Source organism: Hyla sarda, chromosome 2 (genome assembly GCF_029499605.1).
Source record: "Hyla sarda isolate aHylSar1 chromosome 2, aHylSar1.hap1, whole genome shotgun sequence".
In the NCBI taxonomy this organism is placed as follows: Eukaryota; Metazoa; Chordata; class Amphibia; order Anura; family Hylidae; genus Hyla; species Hyla sarda.
In genome coordinates, this window is record NC_079190.1 from 143,316,653 (window position 1) to 143,335,384 (window position 18,732).

Genomic DNA, 18,732 nt, shown 5'->3' on the forward strand with positions numbered 1-18,732 from the left:
GGGCAAATATGCACCTTCATGATACGTTTCCTGTAAGTCTTCACAAGGTTTTCACACACTGTTGCTATTTTGGCCCATTCCTTCATACAGATCTCCTCTAGAGCAGTGATATTTTGGGGCTGTCGCTGGGCAACACAGACTTTCAACTCCCTCCAAAAGGTTTTCTATGGGGTTGAGATCTGGAGACTGGCTAGGCCACTCCAGGACCTTGAAATGCTTCTTATGAAGCCACTCCTTCTTTGCTTGGGTGGTGTGTTTGGGATCATTGTCATGCTGAAAGACCCAGCCACATTTCATTTTCAATGCCCTTGCTGATGGAAGGAGGTTTTCACTCAAAATCTCACAATACATGACCCCATTCATTCTTTCCTTTACATGGATCAGTCGTCCTGTATTATCTGAGCCTTATTGCTAGAGTTTCTACATGTTTGGTCCTGGTCCCTTAGCAGAAAAACAGCCCCAAAGCATGATGTTTCCACCCCCATGCTTCACAGTAGGTATGGTGTTCTTTGGACGCAACTCAGCATTCTTTCTCCTCCAAACATGACGAGTTGAGATTTTACCAAAAAGTTCTACTTTGGTTTCATCTGAAAAATATGACATTACATGACCAATCCTCTTCTGGATCATCCAAATGCTCTCTAGCAAAACTTCAGACAGGCCCAGACATGTACTGGCTTAAGCAGGGGGACACGTCTGGCACTGCATGATTTGAGTCCCTGGAGGCTTAGTGTGCTACTGATGGTAGCCTTTGTTACTTTGGTCCCAGCTCTCTGCAGGTCATTTACTAGGTCCCCCCCGTCTGGTTCTGGGATTTTTGATCACCATTCTTGTGATTATTTTGACACCACGGGGTGAGATCTTGCGTGGAGCCCAAGATCGTGGGAGATTATCAGTGGTCTTGTATGTCTTCCATTTTCTAATAATTGTTCCCACAGTTGATTTCTTCACATCAAGCTGTTTGCCTATTGCAGATTCAGTCTTCCCAGCCTGGTGCAGGTCTACAATTTTGTTTCTGGTGTCCTTTGACAGCTCTTTGGTCTTGGCCATAGTGAAGTTTGGAGCGTGACTGTTTGAGGTTGGTGACAGGTGTCTTTTATACTGATAAGTTCAAACAGGTGTCATTAATACAGGTAACAAGTGGAGGACAGAGGAGACTGTGTGCAAAGTATCGCTATGCAGCGCCATACATTTACGGCGCGTGTCCTTAAGGGGTTAAAGAAGAAGTTACAGGTCTGTGAGAGCCAGAAATATTGCTTGTTTGTAGGTGACCAAATACTTATTTTCCACCACAATTTGCAAATAAATTAGATTAAAAATCAGACAATGTGATTTTATGGATTTTTTCCTCATTATGTCTCTCATAGTTGAGGTATACCTATGATGAAAAGTACAGGCCTCTCTCATCTTTTTAAGTGGGAGAACTTGCACAATTGGTGGCTGACTAAATAAATACTTTTTTGCCCCACTGTAGCATCACTGAGCTACATAACAGAGTCAGACTTACAACAGAAGACATTCATGTCCTGCCCTCATGAAGTTATGCTCCATTGTCCAGTGTACACCAACCTCTAAATAGTCGTCCAAGAGACTATATCCACACCACCCGGTCACTAAAGTGGAATGTCAAGCGTTCCTCTTTCAGTTCCTACTCACAATCTGTTTATACTGTGTATTATTCTGCATGTTTGTTTGTTAAAACTACTTGTGTGCAGCTAATAAATCTTACAGTGTCTTCTTGTAGAAATGTAAACCTGTCTTGACACAAGTTATGTTGGTATAATGCAGTTTCACACCCATCTCCTCAGGGGTAAATGGGTTAGGTGTTATGAACACCATTTTGTGGAGCCAACAGCTTTAGTCACACCTCTTTCTTCTACTAAATTTTGAGGGCCAACAGATCTCAATGGTTAACGTTAGAATAGAAAAAAACCTTACTGCATCCACTATCCTGAGTAAAGAACATTCACCATACTTGGACTGGGACCTTCACTGGGCCTTACAATTGAAGGGGTACTCCACTGCTCAGCGCTTGGAACAAACTTTTCCGAACGCTAAAGCCAGCGCCGGGAGCTTGTGATGTCATAGCACCGCCCCCTCATGATGTCACGCCCCGACCCCTCAATCTAAGTCTATGGGAGGGGGCGTGACAGCCATCATGCCCCTCCCAGATACTTGCATTTAGGGGGCGGGGCTATGATGTCACAAGCTCCTGCATTTGGAACAGTTTGTTCCAAACACAGAGCAGAGTACCCCTTTAAACAACATGGTACATTTTTCCTCTTAACCTATGGGATGGATTATTGATTTTACAGGGATTTTTTTTTTTTTTTTATACAAATATGCCAGAAGATAGTGTTGACCTTTAAATCGGTAGTCCTAGTTTATAAAATGATGACACTGCTACGAGATGTAGGACCCACGCTGATACTGAGGATAAAAGGGCTGCACCCTTTTCTCCTGCACAGAAGAGCTCCCGGTCAGCCCCATTCACTAGAATAGGGGGTGGCTCTGGGGCCAGAACACCATGGTTGAACCTCCACCAATCATAAAGAAGGGTATATTTCTGAGATATGACCGAATGTAAAAAGATGTGAACAGATGTAATAAATATTTAGAGTGATCTGGACAAAACAGAAAAGCAGCTATCCTCAAGCTTTAACCAGGGTGCTTGAAGCTCCACATGTCATTTCACCCGGCCCACACAGCAGTTTTTAATTAAAAACAAAAAATTCATGAACATTAAGCCTTTATTTAGGATTTCCTTCCTTTAGAATCAAAAACATGTTTGTGGTTACAAATATATCAATAACTATCAACCAGTGCTGTGTGAACTTGGCCTAAATCCCAAAGTTATTTCCATCCTGCGTGATGAGGATGTAACTGGAGGACATTGCTATTAATGCCTGTGTGTACATTACCCGGTGTGCACAGTCAATGCTCGTGTTTACATTCACTCTGTAAGGTTAGTTCTGATCACTACTATATTTCAGGAACGTGAAATGTCAGAAAATACTAGAGACAACAATTTCTTTCTAAATTTATTTCTTACATCACATTCCAAGTGGCTCAGATGTTTACATACACGAGGTTAGTATTTAGTAGCACGGCCATTAAATTGCCTAACTAGGGCGAAACATTTGGGACCTTCCACAAGCTTCTCACAGTAAGTTGCTAAATATTTCCCTTGCTCCTAACAGAACTGGTGTAACTAAGGGTACACATGAATGGACTCTAAGTTTAGGCCTTGATGAAGTAGGCCTTAAAAGGAGAAGTATCAAGCACAAAAACTTTTCCCTTATCCAAAGGATAGGGAATACGTTTTAGATGGCAGGAATGGGGGGGATCCGAACGCTGGGACTCTGGCTTTCCCCGGGAGCGTAACGTTTTGACCCACGCACAAAGTGGAGGCCGACAAGCCTCCTCTAAGTATTGGAGAGCTGGAGACAGCGGAATGCTGTATCTTCGGCTCTCCCATAGAGATCCATAGAGGGGGCGTGCTGGCCGCAGCTTCATGCAGGGGTCGACACACACCCTTTCCAGACAAAGCCAGCATCCCGTGCAGGAGACCCTGGGGGTCCCAACGGTCAGACCCCCTGCGATGTAAAGCTTATCCTTTGGATAGGGTATAAGTTTTTGAGCACAATAGTTCTCCTTTAAAGGGGTACTCCGCTGCTCAGCGTTTGGAACAAACTGTTCCGAATGCTGGAGCTCGTGATGTCATAGCCCCGCCCCCCCCATGATGTCATCCCCGCCCAGAGGGGGTGGGGCATGACATTGTGAGGGGGCGTGGCTATAACATCACAAATTCCCGGCTCCAGCGTTCGGCACAGTTTGTTCCAAACACTGAGCAGCGGAGTACCCCTTTAGGCTAGGTTCACACTACGGAATTTCCGCCTGCAATTCCGCTTTGAAATTACAGGCAGAAATTCCGCTTACTAAAATGCATAGTATAGTGAATGGGATTCCGTTCACAAATTCACACTGCGGAATTTGTGAACGGAAAATCTGCTTCAAAATTTCCGCCTGAAGAATGGCGTTGCTCATTCTCCAGGCGGAAATACTCGCGGAACACTTTCCAGTCTTGGAGACTGCAGTGTCCGCGTGGTCCTAGCGCCTACTGATTCAGTCGGCATTGGCCACACCAAGAATCTCCGGGCAGAAATGTTCTGCCCGAAGATTCCGCAGTGTGAACCGAGCCTTAATATCCTGCTATGAGTGCCTCACAAATTGCTGAATCAGAAGCTTCTAAGGTCATTTTGGCCCCATACATTAACCAGCATGGCCTAAAGCCATTACATAGCTTTCCGGAAGCTAGTCAACTTGAGGTTTATAAACTACTGACCTGATAGAATTTAGATATATAACGAACTGTAGAAGAAATACACTAATAAAGCTAGTTACATTACTGATCACAGAGAAGGGCACTTTCCAAGAGGTGGAATGCATAAGGCAACAAGTAAACAGTCAGTTTTGGGGCAGTATTTTGCAGAGAATCCTTGGGTACGGGCATTCATGTGGATATCAATTTCACACAAACCACTTACCTTCAAGGCAAATGTATTCCCCAGTGGCCTTGTATCAGGATAATGTGCCCCGCCACACTGCAAAACCTTCCCAAACTTCAATCTGAGCAGGTACCCAATGGGGTGTGCTGATCTCTTTAAGAACAGTAACATACAATGTTTGTGGACTAGATTTATTAGTCAGAAGTTATTCAAACTATTTCAAAACATTGATGGCCAACTTTAGAATAAGCCATAAACTTCTGATCTGTCAGTGTCCGAACCTACAACTTGTCATGATCAACATTCCAAAGGGGCAACAATGCTTACTGGAGTGCTGCTGTGGCCCATTCACTGCCAAAACTGTCTAAGCAGCTCTGACTGGTACATCTGGTTCATCAAGTTAAAAGCTTTAAGGGAGGACTGCCGAAAGTTTACTGTTAGTCCAATAAAAAAGGTATTACAATATTCTGCAACATCCTATGATTTTGCATATATAGTTTACCAAGTTTAATAGATATTCATCGCAGAACACAGCCTCGGGTTAAGCCTGCACTGCATTGTGCTATTCACACAGTGATTAAAAGATTGGAAATCATTAACATGATAACCAGCCAACAGGAAAGCTGCCAAAGATGTCCAGTCCTGTTCTAGCCGTGTAATTCTTGATGGCTGATGCAGACGGGGCTGCCAAAGTCAAACATGCAGGTAACAAATACCATTGTCATAGCCAAAATGTTACTTAACTTTATGCTATGTTCACATCTGCATTGGAGTTCTGTTTGAACAGAGGGACCTGAGCCTACAACATAATGCTGCAAGTCTAGGATGAAGGCCCTGAACGTTCCTCTGCTGCCGATGTGAACAAGGCTCTACTGCTTACTGCATAAGGCTGGGTCCACACTACGTTTTGTCCCATACGGGAGCGCATACGGCAGGGGGGAGCTAAATGCTCGCGCTCCCGTATGTGACCGTATGCGCTCCCGTATGCCATTCACTTCAATGATCCGGCCGGAGTGAAACGTTCGGTCCGGTCGGCTCATTTTTGCGCCGTATGCGCTTTTACAACCGGACCTAAAACCGTGGTTGACCACAGTTTTAGGTCCGGTTGTAAAAGCGCATACGGCGCAAAAATGAGCCGACCGGACCGAACGTTTCACTCCGGTCGGCTCATTGAAGTGAATGGCATACGGGAGCGCATACGGTAACATACGGGAGCGCGAGCTTTTAGCTCCCCCCTGCCGTATGCGCTCCCGTATGGGACAAAACGTAGTGTGGACCCAGCCTAATACATATGCACAATGGCTGGGTGTATATCTACCTTTGGCATCTGTTCAGAACGGATCCGTTCATGTAGATGAATGAATGCTAGTAAAAAGAGTCAAAAAACATTTGACTTTTTTTGCACCTTTTTGTTTTGTTTTTTTTGCACATTTTTTGGCTGAACAGATGCAAACTGACACGAACCAATACTAAAGCTTGTTACGCCGAGCGCTCCGGGTCCCCGCTCCTCCCCGGAGCGCTCGCAACATCCTCGCTACGGCAGCGCCCCGGTCAGATCCACTGACCGGGTGCGCTGCGATACCGCCTCCAGCCGGGATGCGATTCGCGATGCAGGTGGCGCCCGCTCGCGATGCGCACCCCGGCTTCCGTACCTGACTCGCTCTCCCTCGGTCCTGTCCCGGCGCGCGCGGCCCCGCTCCCTAGGGCGCGCGCGCGCCGGGTCTCTGCGATTTAAAGGGCCACTGCGCCACTGATTGGCGCAGTGGTTCCAATTAGTGTCTTCACCTGTGCACTCCCTATGTATACCTCACTTCCCCTGCACTCCCTCGCCGGATCTTGTTGCCATTGTGCCTAGTGAAAGCGTTCCCTTGTGTGTTCCTAGCCTGTGTTCCAGACCTCCTGCCGTTGCCCCTGACTACGATCCTTGCTGCCTGCCCCGACCTTCTGCTACGTCCGACCTTGCTTTTGTCTACTCCCTTGTACCGCGCCTATCTTCAGCAGTCAGAGAGGTTGAGCCGTTGCTAGTGGATACCACCTGGTTACTACCGCCGCAGCAAGACCATCCCGCTTTGCGGCGGGCTCTGGTGAACACCAGTAGTAACTTAGAACCGGTCCACTAGCACGGTCCACGCCAATCCCTCTCTGGCACAGAGGATCCACCTCCTGCCAGCCGAATCGTGACAAAGCTAAACATTATTATAAATGCAAACAGTTTATTTCCAATTTTCTGGTGCCCAAATAGATCTCAAACGCAGCTGTGAACTAGGGCTCATGATTACTACAAGTATGTGCCCAAAAAACCTGCGCTTGTTACCTTGCATTTAAATTTCAGCGGTGGCCCCAGACCCAACTTCTGTGTGTGTCAGGCTGTCCACTACCTCTTCCCTGACCCGAGTGTGTGTGTTATGGGGGGAAACGTTGCCTAGCCTAGGTCCCCCAATGGTCTGTCACAGACCTCACTCTCCTCTGAGTATCTTCTCTTTGCTTTCTTCTCCCAACACAAGCAGCTGGCTGGAGGACCTTCCACTCAGCCAGTCATTGGCTGCAGGGATGTCCTATCTCGGCCAGTGATTGGCTGAGCAGGAAGGTCTGGCAGCCAGCCATTTGTCTCGGAAAAAGGAAGCACCCAGAGAATAGGAATTGTGGTAGACCAATGGGGAAAACAGGGCTAGTTAAGAATCAGTTTTTTTTTTAATGTTTCTCTCGTGCCTCAGCACCATATTACGAGATGGGACATGAAATGGGGGGGATTTTACATGAAGTGGTAGAGGGAATGGTCATGAAATGGAGAAGGGGGTTTTCACCATTTGATTATTGTATTGCATTTGCATATTGAAATAGCAATATTTACCTCCATTAACGCAATATTCCCCCAAATCTTGCAGTCCTACTGTGAACCCAGCCTGGATGACTAGGATAGGACTAGGATATTATTGATGAAGCTCAAAGAAATCAATGGAAATAAAAGTATACTATTGTGTGACAGCCCCGTACTACTTTACTGGTGATCGATTACAGTAAACACTTTCTGCAGTAATTACACTGAATGGTGGTTGAACTAAAGGTAGGAACAAAGTGGGAATTTATTAAGATAGGAGTTTCACACACCAGTCTTACAGGGGTACGCCGCTGCTCAGCTTTTGGAACAAACTGTTCCGAACGCTGGAGCCGGGAGCTCGTGATTTCATAGCCCCACCACCTCAATGCAAGTCTATGGGAGGGGGCGTGACGGCTGTCTCTAAACGCTGAACAGCGGAGTACCCCTTTAACCCCTTAACAACCACGGACGTAAATGTACGTCCTGGTGCGGCTATACTGAGCGCACCAGGACGTACCTTTACGTCCTGTATATGACTGCGAGCATTGGAGCTGTGCTCGCATCATACACAGCAGGTTCCAGCTGCTAGCAGCAGGCACGGACCCACTGGTAATGGCCGACATCCGTGATTGCACGGATGTCTACCATTAGCCACTCAGATGCCGTGATCAGTACAGTTCACGGCATTTGCAGCAGTGCACATGTTAAAATAGATGATCGGATCGCCCGCAGCGATGCCTCTGTCCATCTCCATGCTCTGGTCTGAGATCGAGCAGACCAGAGCAGAAGATCACTGATAATACTGATCAGTGCTATGCCCTATGCATAGCATTGAACAGTATTAGCAAACAAATCATTGCTATAGATGGTCCCCTATGGGGACATAAAAAGTGTTTAAAAAAATCCCCAATAAAAATGAAAATTGTCAGTTTCTCCATTTTACCCCTAGAAAGCTTATTTTTTTTTAAAATAAACATATTTGGTATCACCGCGTGCGTAAATGTCCAAACTATCAAAATATAATGTTATTGATCCCATACAGTGAACAGCGTAAACGTCAAAAATAAAAAAAAGTCCAAAAATGCTGCTTTTTAGTCACATTTTATTCCCCCAAAAAATAATAAAAAAATGATCTAAAAGTTTTATATATGCAAATGTGGTATCGATAAAGTAAAGATGACGGTGCAAAAAAATGAGCCCTCATACCGCCTTATATACGGAAAAATGAAAAAGTTATAGGTGGTCAAAATAGGGCGATTTTAGATTACTGATTTTGTACAAAAAGTTGGGGTTTGCTGTACATTTTATGGTAAAATGAGAGGTTTTATTACAAAGTACAATTGGGAACGCAAAAAACAAGCCCTTATATGGGTCTGTAGATAGAAATACAAAAGAGTTATGGATTTTAGAATGAGAGGAGGAAAAAACGAAAATGCTAAAATAAAATTGACCTGGTCCTTAAAGGGGTACTCAGCCCCTAGACATCTTCAAAGGATAGGGGATAAGATTTCAGATCGCCGCGGTCCCGCTGCTCTGCACGTAATGACGGGCAGTACAGGGGCTGGAGTATAGTTACGTCACGGCTCCACCCCTCGTGACATCACGGCCCGCCCCCCTCAATACGAGTCTATGGGAGGGGGCGTGGTGGTCGTCACGCCCCTGCCATAGACTTGTACTAAGGGGGCGGGCCGTGATGTCACGAGGGGCTGGGCCACGATGTCACGCTGCTCCGTCCCCTGTATTGCCCGTCATTAAGCACAGAGCGAACTTGCTCTGTGCAGTAATGACAGCGGGGTGCCACAGTGGCAATCCCCAGCAGCGGAACCGCGGCGATCTGACATCTTATCCCCTATCCTTTGGATAGGGGATAAAATGTCTATGGGCGGAGTACCCCTTTAAGGTCAAAATGGTCTTGGTCCTTAAGGGGTTAAAGTAAAACTCCTACGGGATGGTATTTTCTTCTAACTATGCCATTGTGTGGGATATAAAAAAGAAAATTAAGTTCTACTTACCTCCAGCACTCCTCTGATCCCCGGTATGATTGTCACAGGTACTTCCCAGGCTGATGAGTTACATTGCAGCTCAGAAAGACGATCGTATCAAGTGCAGGTTTATTTATTTTATATCCCACACAATGGCCATAGTTAGAAAAAAATTCCAGCTGGAGCTGAACGGAGTCAATTTGTAATGCCAAAAACAGGACAAGTGTGCTGCTGGTTTTGGATGAAAGGAGTACTCCGCTGGAGAATTTTTTTTTTTAAACAACTGGTGCCAGTGAAAATCTTCATCCTTCCAGTACTTATCAGCTGCTTTTCTTTTTGAATTTCTTTTCAGTCTGACCACAGTGCTCTCTGCTGACACCTATGTCCATGTCAGAAACTGTCCAGAGCAGGAGAGGTTTGCTGTGGGGATTTGCTCCTACTCTGGACAGTTCCTAAAATGGACAGAGGTGTCAGCAGAGAGCACTGTGGTCAGACAGAAAGGAAATTCAAAAAGAAAAGAACTTCCTTAAAGCATACAGCAGCTGATAAGTACTGGAAAGATTAAGATTTTTTAATTGAAGTAATTTACAAATCTGTTCAACTTTCTGGAGCCAGTTGATAAAAATTTTTTTATATATATATTGGTTTTCCAGTGGAGTACCCCTTGAAAGCAACTAAGTTTTTGGTTTTTTATTCTGGAGAACCCTTAAAAGAGATACCAGAGATTGGCCTCCACCTATTATAGAAAACACTGAAATGACAGTGTCAAATCACAAAAACCTTGCGGTTAAAGGGGTACTCCGGTGCTTAGACATTTTATCCTCTATCCAAAGGATAGGGGCTAAGATGCCTGATCGCGAGAGTCCCGTCGCTGGGGACCCCCGTAATCTTGCACGCCGCACCGCGTTTATAATCAGTCCCCGGAGCGTGTTCGCTCCAGGTCTGATTACTGTTGATCATGGGACCAGAGCGTTGTGACGTCAAGGCTCCACTCCGTGTGACGTCAATGCAAGCCTATGGGAGGGGGCGTGACGTCACTATTAGAGATGAGCGAACTTACAGTAAATTCAATTCGTCACGAACTTCTCGGCTCGGCAGTTGATCACTTATCCTGCATAAATTAGTTCAGCTTTCCGGTGCTCCAGTGGGCTGGAAAAGGTGGATACAGTCCTAGGAAAGAGTCTCCTAGGACTGTATCCACCTTTTCCAGCCCACGGGAGCACCGGAAAGCTGAACTAATTTATGCAGGATAAGTGATCAACTGCCGAGTCGAGAAGTTTGTGACGAATCGAATTTACTGTAAGTTCGCTCATCTCTAGTCACTATGCTCCGCCCCCGCGATCGACAGTAATCAGACCCAGAAGGAACACGCTCCGGGGACTGATTATAAATGGAGTGCGGCGTGGAAGATCACGGGGGTCCCCAGCGGCGGGACTCCCACGATCAGGCATCTTATCCCATATCCTTTCGATAGGGGATAAGATATCTAAGCGACGGAGTACCCCTTTAACCTCAGCTGTTGATGTCTTGTAGATGTTCTAACAGCTTTCAGCTAGGGAGTGAGGTCACGTGTATAGACAGACAGGTCGGCGCAGTGATACATTGTAGACACTTTTACCTAGTTTGCAGCATTTCGCGTTGCTATAGTTGTGGTTCTGTGGCTTAACATACAGAGACAACTTAACCCTGCCAGGTACATGACGAAACTGACATCACATGGCTCAGCATAATCTAACCCAACTAGAACTGGCCTTCTAGTGGTCTCTAGGAAATATACACTGCCCAAAAAAAAAAAACATTTTAAACAAAACAACACAATGTAAATCACAATCACACTGTCCACTCAGGAAGCAACACTGATTGACAATCAATGTCACATGCTGTTGCGCAAATGGAACAGACAACAGCTGAAAATTATAGGCAGTTAGCAAGACACCAACAAAAAAGGAGTAGTTCTGCAGGTGGTGACCACAGACCACTTCTCAGTTCCTATGCTTCCTGGCTGATGTTTTGGTCAGTTTTTACTGCTGGCGGTGCTTTGACTCTAGTGGTAGCATGAGACGGAGTCTACAACCCACACAAGTGGCTCAGGTAGTGCAGCTCATCCAGGATGGCGCATCAATGTGAGCTGTGGCAAGAAGGTTTGCTGTGTCTGTCAGCGTAGTGACCAGAGCATGGAGGTGCTACCAGCAGACAGGCCAGTACATCAGGAGACATGGAGGAGGCCATAGGGGGGCAACAACCCAGCAGCAGGACCGCTACCTCCGGCTTTGTTCAAGGAGGAGCACTGCCAGAGCCCTGCAAAATGACCTCCAGCAGGCCACAAATGTGCATGTGTCCACTCAAACGGTCAGAAACAGACTCCATGAGGGTGGTAGGAGGGCCCGATGTCCACAGGTGGGGGTTGTGTTTACAGCCCAAAACCGTGCAGTATGTTTGGCATTTGCCAGAGAACACCAAGATTGGCAAATTCGCCACTGGCACCCTGTGCTCTTCACAAATGAAAGCAGGTTCACACCGAGCACATGTGACAGACGTGACAGAGTCTGGAGATGCCGTGGAGAACGTTCTGCTGCCTGCAACATCCTCCAGCATGACCGGTTAGGCGGTGGTAATGGTGTGGCAGCATTTCTTTGGGGGGGGGGGGGGTGCACAACCCTCCATGTGCTTGCCAGAGGTAGCCTGACTGAGTATCCAGATGAGATCCTCAGACCCTTTTCGATACCATATGCTGGTGCAGTTGGCCCTGGGTTTCTCCTAATGCAAGACAATGCTAGACCCCATGTGGCTGATGTGTGTCAGCAGTTCCTGCAAGAGGAAGGCTTTGATGCTATAGACTGGCTCGCCCGTTCCCCAAACCTGAATGCAATTGAGCACATCTGGGACATCATGTCTCGCTCCATCCACCAACGCCACGTTGCACCACAGACTGTCCAGGAGATGCCACCTCATCAGGAGCATGCTCAGGTGTTGTAGGGAGGTCATACGGGCACGTGGAGGCCACACACTACTGAGCCTCATTTTGACTTGTTTTAAGGACATTACATAAAGTTGGATCAGCCTGTAGTGTGGTTTTCCACTTTGATTTGGAGTGACTCCATATCCGGACCTCCATGGGTTAATAAATTTGATTTCCATTGATAATTTTTGTGTGATTGTGTTGTTGGCGCATTTAACTATGTAAAGACAGAAGTATTTCACACGATTAGTTCATTCAGATCTATGATGTGTTATCTTAGTGTTCCCTTTATTTTGTTGAGCAGTGTAGTTTACTACTATGAATTATTTTATGTCCAAAAACAAACCACATTCAACATACGAAGCCTCAGACTAGATCTGCGGCCTTTGATTGGTTGTAAGATCTGGCCAATCCGTATGGAATTTTCACCAGCATTACTACAGTGAATTATGTGGATAAGCTGCCTGGGAGCGCCTCCCTACAGTACGATGTGGTATTACAGGTTCCGTTGTGCTCTTTATCAGGATTTCTTTTTTATGATGCACTGTGTATTGTATTGAGAGGGATATATACAGCTTCCAGCTGTTATTTATGACTTGTATATGAGCACTTGCTTTATCTGCATTATTTATCTACTTGTCAATATTTTGGGGCTCGGTAACCAATAACTACTTTTTCGTAGGATTGCAGTCCTGGGAGACAATGCCTTACTTACAATGCTCATCCTGGAACCATTGCCTATTATAGGGGGCAGTGTTTTCGCACCCCACAGGTGTACCAGAAAGAAGACCTGTGGAAAGAGACACTTCCAGGTGACAAGGGACATGAATCGTCCCTGTATGACTATGTTTTACACAGTAATGTGATGGTGTGCATGGTAAACCGCTATAACATTGTTTAGCGCCTCCGCTTAAAATATGGGATAATTTAACTCTTAACTACCCCCATTTGTGAGGGTCGGCGATTTTGTTTAAAGTCCCATGCAAATCAATGGGAAATGTATGTTCCCACATAACTTCCGTACGGCTGGAGATATTTCAATACCTGGTCACATATAACGGGACGGGATAGGAGGACGGGATAGGAGGTCGGGATATGACAAAAATATAGGAGGTCGGGATAGGAGGTCGGGATAGGAGGTCGGGATAGGAGGACGGGATAGGAGGACGGGATAGGAGGACGGGATAGGAGGACGGGATAGGAGGACGGGATAGGAGGACGGGATAGGAGGACGGGATAGGAGGACGGGATAGGAGGACGGGATAGGAGGACGGGATAGGAGGACGGGATAGGAGGACGGGATAGGAGGACGGGATATGACAACAATATAGGAGGTCGGGATATGACAACAATATAGGAGGTCGGGATAGGAGGACGGGATAGGAGGACGGGATAGGAGGACGGGATAGGAGGACGGGATAGGAGGACGGGATAGGAGGTCGGGATATGACAACAATATAGGAGGTCAGGATAGGAGGTCGGGATAGGAGGTCGGGATAGGAGGTCGGGATAGGAGGTCGGGATAGGAGGTCGGGATAGGAGGTCGGGATAGGAGGTCGGGATAGGAGGACGGGATAGGAGGACGGGATAGGAGGACGGGATAGGAGGACGGGATAGGAGGACGGGATAGGAGGACGGGATAGGAGGACGGGATAGGAGGACGGGATATGACAAAAATATATGAGGACGGGATAGGAGGACGGGATAGGAGGTTGGGATAGGAGGACGGGATAGGAGGACGGGATAGGAGGACGGGATAGGAGGACGGGATAGGAGGACGGGATAGGAGGACGGGATAGGAGGACGGGATATGACAACAATATAGGAGGTCGGGATAGGAGGTCGGGATAGGAGGTCGGGATAGGAGGTCGGGATAGGAGGTCGGGATAGGAGGTCGGGATAGGAGGTCGGGATAGGAGGACGGGATAGGAGGACGGGATAGGAGGACGGGATAGGAGGACGGGATAGGAGGACGGGATATGACAAAAATATAGGAGGACGGGATAGGAGGACGGGATAGGAGGACGGGATAGGAGGACGGGATAGGAGGACGGGATAGGAGGACGGGATAGGAGGACGGGATAGGAGGTCGGGATAGGAGGACGGGATAGGAGGTCGGGATAGGAGGTCGGGATAGGAGGTCGGGATAGGAGGACGGGATAGGAGGACGGGATAGGAGGTCGAGATAGGAGGTCGGGATAGGAGGACGGGATAGGAGGACGGGATAGGAGGACGGGATAGGAGGACGGGATAGGAGGACGGGATAGGAGGACGGGATAGGAGGACGGGATAGGAGGACGGGATAGGAGGAAGGGATAGGAGGACGGGATAGGAGGACGGGATAGGAGGACGGGATAGGAGGACGAGATATGACAAAAATATATGAGGACGGGATAGGAGGACGGGATAGGAGGTTGGGATAGGAGGACGGGATAGGAGGACGGGATAGGAGGACGGGATAGGAGGACGAGATATGACAAAAATATATGAGGACGGGATAGGAGGACGGGATAGGAGGACGGGATAGGAGGACGGGATAGGAGGACGGGATAGGAGGACGGGATAGGAGGACGGGATAGGAGGACGGGATAGGAGGACGGGATAGGAGGACGAGATATGACAAAAATATATGAGGACGGGATAGGAGGACGAGATATGACAAAAATATATGAGGACGGGATAGGAGGTTGGGATAGGAGGACGGGATAGGAGGACGGGATAGGAGGACGGGATAGGAGGACGGGATAGGAGGACGGGATAGGAGGACGGGATAGGACAACAATATAGGAGGACGGAATAGGAGGACGGAATAGGAGGTCGGGATATGAAGTCAAAAGCTTTCTCCTTTGTTTATTTTCCTCCCCAACAAGGATTAGGAAGGAAAACCGGGCAATGCCGGGTACTCAGCTAGTAACAGACATAAAAGAAGTGACGCTGCCATGTGCCACCCACTATACCACAGCTGGCATACTAGCCATTCTCAATGCCCTGTGGATGCCAACAAGCAGGACTACAAGGAAGCTCTCCTCCTAGTACTGGGTAAACTTTATAAGAGGTTCTTCCAGATGTCTTCTACACATAACCATATATCAGTAGTCTCCAAACTGTGGCCCTCCTGACAATTCCCAGCATGCCCGGACAGAGTTGTAGTTTTGCAACATCTGGAGGGCCACAGTTCGGAGACCACTGCTATATATGACCATACACTGGGACTTCTCACCTGACTGGGGTCAGCAGCCTTGAAGACATGGCAGGCCATCTCAGACTCCGGGTTGTCAGGCTGGGTCTTTATCAAGTAGGCGAAGTATGAGGGGTCCTGGCTGTTATGGATGAAGCGGGCGATGTGCTGTGCCTTGTGCTCAAAGATGAAGACCGCTGTGTTGCCACTGGCTCCATTCAAGGCTGGCACACAGCGAAGGTGCGGGGCAACCAAGAGGAGCTGGACCTCCCGACATGGTGCCACACAGCCGGGGGGCTCCTGCCTCTCTGCCCGCCTGCGGATCTCTGCCACTAGCCATGGCAGCATAGGTAGACTTGTCCTTCGGTCTAGGGATGACCACCCCACATACCACAAGCGGAACCTCTTGTCCCCCTTGGCAGCACTGTCAGGCTGTGGTGCCTCCTCCAGCAGAGGGTGACATTGATCTGCAGAACTTCTCCTCTCCATGGCTCCTCCAGAAGACACTATAGACGGAAGAGACCGGTGATCCTGGGGCAGGGGGGGCTCCCGGCTACATGGACAGACTATGGGGCGGTGATGGGGGCTGCACAAGGCACATGGCTGCAGTGTCTCCACAATCTGCTCTCACACCGTCCTCCGCCTGCTCCGAGCTTCCTTCTCCCCTCCCTCCTCGTCATGACAGATCCTGCAGAGCGGCTTCTCCCCTCCTCCCGCCATCCCCCTGCCCCGCACACCCCACCAATAGCCTGCCGCATACTGGGACTGACAGCAGGCCGCGCCTGTAATCGGAGACCCGCAGCCTGCCTCACAGGGATCCCATTCTCCAAGAGGGAAACCCCAGGCGTGTGCGACAAGAGCAGTCACTGCTCCACCCCTTCCCTTCATAGAACCCCCCTCAAAACAACTACTTTTATCGCCCCACTTACTGAATGCTGCAGCGTGCGTGTAGCCGTCCGGTGAGACCATGTCTGGCTGCGGGGGTGTCCTGTACCTGAGCTCTGCTTGCCAGCTGCTAATTATACTTGTCGCCTCTCAGGGTGTTTGTGAGGAGGCTGCTTCTGGGGTACACTGCATCTTCATGTGTCTCTTCACCGGGCCGTGTCCTATACCATAGTGGTTCCCAACAGGGTGCCTCCAGCTGTTGCAAAACTACAACTCCCTTTGGCTCTTTAACCCCTTAAGGACCAAGCCCATTTTCACCCTAGGGACCAGGCCAATTTTATTTTTGCATTTTCGTTTTTTCCTCCTCGCATTCTAAAATCCATCTCTTTTATATTTCCATCTACAGACCCATATAAGGGCTTGTTTTTTGTGTGACCATTTGTACTTCGTAAGGAGACCTCATTGTACCATAAAATGTATGGCGAACCTCCCCCAAAAAAAATTTAGCGAGGAAATTTAAATGAAAACTAAAATTTTGCACATTTTGGAGGGTTTTGTTTTCACACTGTATAATTTACGGTAAAAATGACATGTGTTCTTTATTCTGTGGGTCAATACAATTAATGTGATACCCATGGCTAGATACTTTTATATTTTTGTACCGCTTTAAAAAAAATCTAAAACTTTTTGTACAAAATCAGTGTAACGCCGAGCGCTCCGGGTCCCGCTGCCTCCCCGAAGCGCTTGCGGTGTCCCTCTGTATGCAGCACTCCGGAAAGCGCCGCTGACCTCGAGCGCTGCTCCTCTGTCAACGGTGGGGATGCGATCCATGGGACGGGACGTGCCTGCTCACGGATCGCGTCCCATGTCACTCACCGCACACCTGCTGCTGCTCCTTCCCGGCGCGTGCAGCCCCGCTCCCTAGGGCGCGTGCGCGCCGGCTTACTAAGATTTAAAGGGCCAGTGCACCACTAATTGGTGCCTGGTCCAATCTGTGTAAAACACATAAAAACCCACTCCCCCTTTCTGTCCTTGCCAGATCTTGTTGCCCTAGTGCCCTGAGAAAGCGTTTCTGTGTGTTCCCTAGCCTGTGTATCCAGACCCTTTGCCGTTGCCCCTGACTACGAACCTTTGCCGCCTGCCTTGACCTTCTGCTACGTCTGACCTCGCCTTGCCTTGTCCTTGTGTACCGTGCCTGTCTCAGCTGTCTCTGCTGCTCTGGTGAATACCAGTAACCCCTTAGAATCCGTTCCCCTGGTACGGCCCTCGCCATCGCTTCACTGACTCAGAGGATCCACTCCCGTGTCCTCCCCGCATACCAGTCCGGACCCTGACAATCAGGAATCTAAAATCGCCCTATTTTGACCACCTATAACTTTTTCATTTTCCCGTATATAGGGAGGTATGAGGGCTCATTTTTATGCGCCGTTATCTGGACTTTTTATCGATATCACATTTGCATATATGAAACTTTTATATAATTTTTTTATAAAAAAATTGACAAAAAAGCTGCATTTTTTGACTTTTTTTATTTTTACATTGACACCGCTCACCGTACGGGATCATTAACAATATATTTTGATAATTCGGACATTTACGCACGTGGCGAAACCATATGTTTATTAAAAAAAATGTTACGCTTTTTGGAGGTAAAATGGGAAAAACTGTCAATTTTTATTGGGAGAGGGGATTTTTTTTTTTTTTTTTTTTTTTTTACACTTATGTCCCCATAGGACATTTGATTGCTAATACTGTTCAGTGCTATGCATAGGACATAGCACTGATCAGTATTATCGGCTATCTCCTGCTCTGGTCTGCTCGATCTCAGACCAGAGCAGGAGACGGGCGGAGGCAGGTGGTGCTCGCGGTCATACACAGGACCTAAATGTACGTCCTGGTGCAAGAAGTACTGCCAAACCAGGACGTACATTTACGTCCACGGTCGTTAAAGAGATACTCCGCCCCTAGACATCTTATCCCCTATCCAAAGGATAGGGGATAAGATGTCAGATCGCCGGGGTCCCGCTGCTGGGGACCCCGGGGATCTCTGCTGCAGCACCCCGCTATCATTACTGCGCAGAGATCGCTCTGCACGTAATGACGGGCAATACAGGGGCCGGAGCATCGTTACGTCACGGCTCCGCCCCTCATGATGTCACGGCCCGCCCCCTCAATACAAGTCTATGGGAGGGGGCGTGGCGGTCGTCACGCCCCCTGCCATAGACTTGCATTAAGGGGACGGGCCGTGATGTCATGAGGGGCGTAGCCATGACGTCACGCTGCTCCGGCCCCTGTATCGCCCGTCATTACGCACAGAGCGAACTCGCTCTGTGCAGTAATGATGGCGGGGTGCTGCAGCGGTTTTCCCCGGGGTCCCCAGCAGCGGGACCGCGGCGATCTAA

General features: G+C 48.1%; 1 protein-coding gene across 2 annotated transcripts in view; it reads right to left on the reverse strand.

The window, feature by feature from the left end:
* The window catches only part of TBC1D4 (TBC1 domain family member 4), a 169,428-nt gene extending 153,138 nt beyond the window's left edge, over positions 1-16,290 (reverse strand). The window contains exon 1 of one of the 2 annotated variants that reach the window (XM_056555517.1): positions 15,488-16,290. In XM_056555517.1, the coding sequence (XP_056411492.1) occupies positions 15,488-15,934 (447 nt within the window). In that variant the 5' untranslated portion in view covers positions 15,935-16,290. The remainder of the gene's footprint in view (positions 1-15,487) is intronic. The other variant, XM_056555519.1, reaches the window with a different exon arrangement.
* Positions 16,291-18,732: the final 2,442 nt, after the last annotated feature.